At 51.2% G+C, this 5,996-nt stretch overlaps 1 protein-coding gene across 1 annotated transcript in view; it reads left to right on the top strand.

The window, feature by feature from the left end:
• Positions 1-2: 2 nt before the first annotated feature.
• The window catches only part of HS3ST6 (heparan sulfate-glucosamine 3-sulfotransferase 6), a gene marked incomplete at its 5' end in the record, with an annotated part of 30,976 nt that continues 24,982 nt past the window's right edge, over positions 3-5,996 (top strand). The window contains one exon of the mRNA XM_015642401.3: positions 3-151. Within this exon, the coding sequence (XP_015497887.1) occupies positions 3-151 (149 nt within the window). The remainder of the gene's footprint in view (positions 152-5,996) is intronic.

Raw genomic sequence — 5,996 nt, 5'->3', positions numbered from 1 at the left:
GCCGCTTCCCCCAGGCCATCATCGTGGGCGTGAAGAAGGGCGGGACGCGGGCGCTGCTCGAGTTCCTGCGGGCGCACCCCGGGGTGCGGGCGGTGGGCGCCGAACCCCATTTCTTCGACAGGTGCTACGAGAAGGGGCTGCGCTGGTACAGGTAAGGTCGCCGGGGGGGGTCGGGAATTAGCGCAGAGCTGTGTTAATTGCAGCCCCGGCAGGGATGCGGCGGCTCTGCAACAGGAGGGTCCCGGGAGAGAAATGCGGTCCGAGGGGAGGATGCGGATCCCGGGCGGGACGAGCGGGGGGCGGCAGCTCAGACCCTCGCAGGGGCTGGGGAAGGGGCTGGCGGCTGCTTTTGCGGGGCTGCCGCTGAAGTCGGGGGCGCTGCGAGTGTGAGAAGCGGTCCCCTTGTCCCCCTGTCCCCCTGTCCCCTTGTCCCTCTGTCCCCTTGTCCCCGTGTCGCCGTTTTCCTCGCTGTCCCCTCGCCTCCCATCCCGCATCCCACCCGGCCAGCGACGAAACCGGCAGCAAAAATGTGCTCGTTCAGGCTTTGCGATTTTAACCTTTAGCGCTTTATCCCCAGCCGTGCCCCCGTTTCCCTACCGGGTTCCTTTAGGAATTGTTTTATTCGTGTGGTTTATAAAGAAAAAACCTCAGAAATGAGAGAGGACCTCGGGCTTGATCCTGGCTTGGATCAGGAAGTGGGCGAGGGGTGAATCCGTGGGATCCTCGGCGGGTTTGTGGCAAAGGGCAGAGCTGGAGCGATCCAGGGGAGTTTGTTTTTTGATGGGATTGAACTCTTCAGGCGATAAAGCATTCGGAAGAGCAGCTACCGTGCATGTGGAGTGTATTAAACTCGCGTCTCCTGGCCAGCTCCAGAGCGGCTGGGCCAAGCGGAGTCGGGAGCGATAAGTCCCTTGAAGCCGGGGATGGAATCTGCTCCGTTATTTTGAAGGCAATCCAAATGTGTCGATGTATGAAAGCGCCGTGGTGTTCTCGGGGAAACATCTGTAAATAATAAAAGGAGTAGCTCTCCCTGTCCTTCCTGCCTCTCCATCCCCTTCTCCCCCAGCCCCGCGGGAATACCGGATTTCTTACGCGCTCTCCATGTTTTGGGGGAGGTTGCAGCTTCCCCATCCTCGCCCAAGTAACAACCTGTGAAAAATCAGCGTGTTTAATGGAAAGAGTAATTTTAGTGGTAATTTTACCCGCAGAGTTTCAGTTTTCTGAGCCCACATCTGGGCTGTAAAGTTACGACTTAACACACCTTCAAAACCCAGTAAGTAGCGGCGCTTATTTTTATGGCTGCATTAATATCCCCGAGATTTATGAGCTCATTCCTCAGCTCCGTTCGGCTCCGCGCTGCTCGAGCAACAATAATGATGATCACTAATCTTTTTGGGGTGAGGACTGCTCTCTCTTGGCAGAATGGGAGTTTAATGACTGCGAGCACATAATTAAAGCGGGGAAGATCGAACGCTTTCATATCGCTCGGCGGAGCCCGGCGAGGCGCTGGCAGGACGGACCGCAGAGAGAAGGAGAAATAAATCTTAGTTTGGATGGCTCTGCTGCGAGTTTTTAGTCTCAGGGAGCCTGGCCTGGCACCAGTTTTGAGATGATCCCGCATGTGGTTGTGGTAAATTTGGAGAAATGGAGCGGGGAAGGTTTTCGGCCGCTGGGCTGGGGAGAATCCGCATCCTTTGGGGCGAGGCAAAAATCAGGAGATGTTTTGCTTTAACTCTGAGTAAAGTGTGGTTTTAATCACACACACACACACATTTCCCTTCGCTTCCTCTCCTCTCGGCCTCTTGTTTTGTCTTCTCACAAGACCTCGCAGTACCAGGGGATTTTATCCCCGGGAAGCCAGACGGAGCTAAATGCTTAAAGCTGGGATGTGCTGGAGTGGAGGGAGAGAGAAGTTGGACAGAAAATCAGGTTTTTCCTATGGATATCTCAAAAGTGGTGTAAACATTTTTAAAATATTTGAACTTGCTAGGAAACCGAAATTACACCAACCCCTTCTCACGCCAAGATATTTGGCCCGAAGGCACCTGTAGGTTGTTGCTTGTCTTGAGTAAATGTGGAAAAAGAATTCCCTTGGAAATATCACTCCAGAATTATTTTGTTCTTTCTTAGTAGCTCTGTCCTGTAGTGATTTCCCTGCTCTGGCAGGAGCATCTCCTCGTGGGTGATGAGTAGTTTGTTATAAGTTACTGACTGAAATAATTTATTCTTACTGGATTGTTTTATTTAATTTGAATTTGAAATGGCTCAAAGCCCCCCTTGTGGTTTGTTTTTTTTTTTCTTTTTTGGAGTAGTAGTGAAAAGAAAATGTTCTGCAAAAGCATCTCCTCCAGAATTCCTTGAGTTTTAGCTGATTCTAAGAAGGTTAAACACCTTTTCGAGGCTGCAGCCTAAATGATTTAATGGCTAATCCAAGCATGATGGGATGTTTTCTCCTCAAGAAAAACACAATTTTAATTTTTTTTGGCACTCAGTGCTGCTTGAAGGAAACCTAAATAAAACCTAAATAAAAAGAAGAGGCGATGCTGGTGTGTCTGCTGCCAGTTTGGGGTGGGGGGGGTCCTCTTTGGGAGCCTGGAACTGTCTGTGTGTGTTTTGTGGGAATGTAGGTGAGGACAAATGTTAAAAACTCAATTAAATCCGAGCACTTTGGAGTGATATTCAGAAATCCATTGCAAAACTTGGAGCATCTGTGACGGTGTGGGGCCAGGTCCTGCCTTTGCTTGTGGGGACTGGGGAGAACAACATTTGTGGGGTGAAGGGGTTTAAAGGGCTGGAACCCCCTCGGTGTGAGGGGAGCAGGTTTGGGCTCACCTGTGACATTTGGGACGTGTTCACACCTTGTCTGGCGGGGCTGGGGCTCTCCAGTGCCGCTGCTCTGCTCCACTGGGGACGTTTTGGGGGCGTAGCAGAATCTTTGCATGGGATTGTTCCCTTTTTGGATGCCAGAGCTGGTTTGGTTCCCACGCAGAGGTTCCGGCTGCCTCGCACCGAGTTTGGCACAGAGACGGGGGAACAGCAGCTTTGGGGAGCATGGCAGTGCTGGGAGAGGGGCCTGGGCTGAAGGAAAAGGAGTTCAGGGGAATTCAGCTTTGAGGGAATTTCTGTGGAAAGCTCTGAGCCTGACACAGCTCATCCAAAGAAGTCTTTACGTCCCCATCTGCCAAAACTTTGCGGCAACATCGGCTCAACGTGAATCGGCTTTTCCTCTGTCTCGTGTTTTCTTGTGTGACCTGGGATCCCTGTCCCCAGTTCCCATCCTGTCTTCCTGCTTTTTCCAAGAGCCAAAGGAAGATTTAGGCAGGAATGGTGCTGGGCCAAGGCTCCCTCCACCCCGCACATCCTGAGCCCGGGAAGCTGCACACACCGGATTTGTAGGAATTGTAAAGAATTCCCGATTTTCATACAGTTTGGACCAGAAGTATTAAAACCTACTATGGGATGTCTGGTGGTTGGCCAGGCTGGAGCCCTGCAGGTGGAGGGACATGAATCCCTGGAATCCCCAGGGAGCATCCTCTGACCCCGCAGAGCCAGCCCAGAGCTCCGACACTTCTCGGAGGCCAAATTTAACTTTTCACTGTCGTTTTCCCGTCCTATCCAACATGAAAGTTGGATTGAGGGGAGAAGAACTCTCCGTGGGGGTTCCTCCATCCCTCTGTTCTTCTGCTGAGGTGTCCCAGCTCGGGAGCAGCTCCGGGAAGGTGGAGGGGGAGCAGAGAGCCGCTCCCCGGCATGTGGGGTTTGCCCCCTCCCCTTCCCCGACCCCATTCACAGCTAATAACGCTCTTGAAAGGCATCCAGGATTTCTTGAGCCAGACTTTGTTATCTCGGAACCTCGCAGCCCCGACGCCTTTGAGCGACAGGAGAAGGACGCGGCTGCCGCGCTGCTCTTTTGACTTTTGCCGGGAGCGTTATTGGCAGCTGAAAAGTGGAGCTAAGGAGGTGCCTTGAGGGGGTTTTTGTGTGTGTTGTGATTGTACAGACACATCAAGCCGCTCTATAGCGCGAGCTGCTGAATAAAACCGGCTCCTCCGGAGTCACCAGGCTGAGTTTTGGCACCGCGCTTGGGTCCCCTCCCAGGGCCGGCTTTTCACAGGCGCCTTCGGGAAGCGCAAAGGTGGGAAGAGACAAAGGAATCCGGCCGGAGCGGGATGGCGATGCACGGACCTGCTCCGGGACATTATCTTTATTCATTGGCACCGCTAATCTCTCCTCCTGACGGACTCGGTTTCAGCGCTGCCGCCTCAGAGCGGCCCTTGTTTTCCCGGGGCATTCGCAGCTTCTCGCCTTTATTACTTTACAATCTTTTCTCTCTCTTTTTTTTTTTTCTTTTCCACTTCCATTCACAAGTGAGACCTTTCTGTCTCAGCTTCCCCCATCCTCACCCCCGTGTTTGGGAAATGAAACCTCAAGCACAAAGAAAACATGCGGGGAAACCTGAGAAAAAGCTGATTTTAACTGAGAATAAGATACATTAAAGCTTTTACTTAAGGCGCAGTGTTTTGGGTTGGCTTTTATGCACTGTTTTAGTCTCAGCCCTACTCTTAAGACCGGGTTTAAGCGCTGGGTGCCCCCGTGGCAGCCGGATGGATCTCACTGATGATGTCCCCCTGTTTTCTGCTCCCCAACACACACCCAGCACTGCCCGGGCTTGGGAATCAATCCATAATTCGTGCAAAATTTGGGTTTCTGCAAACCGCTTTCACGTGGCATTAAAAATAGCTTTTACTGCCACGACGAGGAATTAACATTTGAAACCATTTAAAGGGCCCCCAGACGGGGATTGCTGCGGGTGGGGAGAGAGAGGGGCTGTGCCCGTCCTGTTTTGGGGGGTCGGTGATGGGAGCACAGCTCAACTCCCCCCCACCCCTCATTTTCACGATGTTATTCCTTTATTTCCACACGGCCGGGTTTTCTTCCCCGTCCCATCAAGTGATTCTTGCTGAGCCAAGCAGGTTTGGGAGCCTGAATTTGAGCCTGGCTCAGCCTCCAGGCAAAACGAAGTCGGGTTGTTTGTTCCTTGTGCTGCTGCTCCGATAGTTCAGGCTCGGGTGATTGGAGCTGCGTGTTAATGTTGGCCGGGATTTTGGGGATAAAAGCTGCGATTTGCAGGGTGGAAGGAGCCGTGTGCTTTTCCCCGCTCAGGAATGCTTTCCCTGTCTCTGGATCTGTTAAATAAATGGGGGGATTACACCCGGGCTGGGCAGGGGGTGTGCAGGAGTAACCTGAGTTCCTAAAGGATTTCAGATCTGCCAGGATTTCCATCCCAGGCTGCTTAAATATACCCAGAGATCACGGGGCTGGTTAAAAAATATATAATATTATGGGAATCGATACTTCTGGAAAAATCTTCTTCATTCCTGTCCTTTCCCTTGTGCTCTTCGTCATAACCTCAGGAGATAGAATTGAAATATTGAAACATGGGGGTTTTGGGGTTTTTTTTTTAATCCATATAACTCCAGAGAAGTTCTGAAAATATGTCAAATATTGCCAAAAAATTCAACAAGAGCCAGGAAAGCCGCAAGGCTTCTGTTAGTGGAATTATTGAAAGCTTGGAGAAATAATCACTGCAGTGTCAAAGAAAGTTTGGGAGTTTCTCCTTAAAGGTATTATGTGGATTTTTTTCTGCCCTCGATTATTTTTAGATCGTGACAGAAGGTGGAAAAGGCCTGTGGATTTAGAGGGTGCTTTCATGCAAGGAGAGACAATTACTTAAGAGAGTTCAAAGCTTATTTATAAAACAGTAATTATCTTCCCCTGGGATGGAGACGGCGGCTCTGGCGGCGGGGAGGGGGTTACAGCACTTAATTGACAAAGATGCTTAAAAGCTTCCTCCTGACCTTTTCAGAAACTTTCTGCTGCAACAGGCTCGGGCAGAGATTGAAAACCTGCCCAAGGAAAGGCCAGGTTTAATACCGAGACTTAGCTCTAAATGGCTTTTCAAAGGGCTGTGGAAATCCTCCTGCTTAGGGAGCCGG

The sequence above is a fragment of the Parus major genome, chromosome 14 (genome assembly GCF_001522545.3).
Source record: "Parus major isolate Abel chromosome 14, Parus_major1.1, whole genome shotgun sequence".
NCBI lineage: Eukaryota > Metazoa > Chordata > Aves > Passeriformes > Paridae > Parus > Parus major.
The sequence above is the reverse complement of the archived record's forward strand: the minus strand, read 5'-3'. Positions and strand labels throughout refer to the sequence as shown.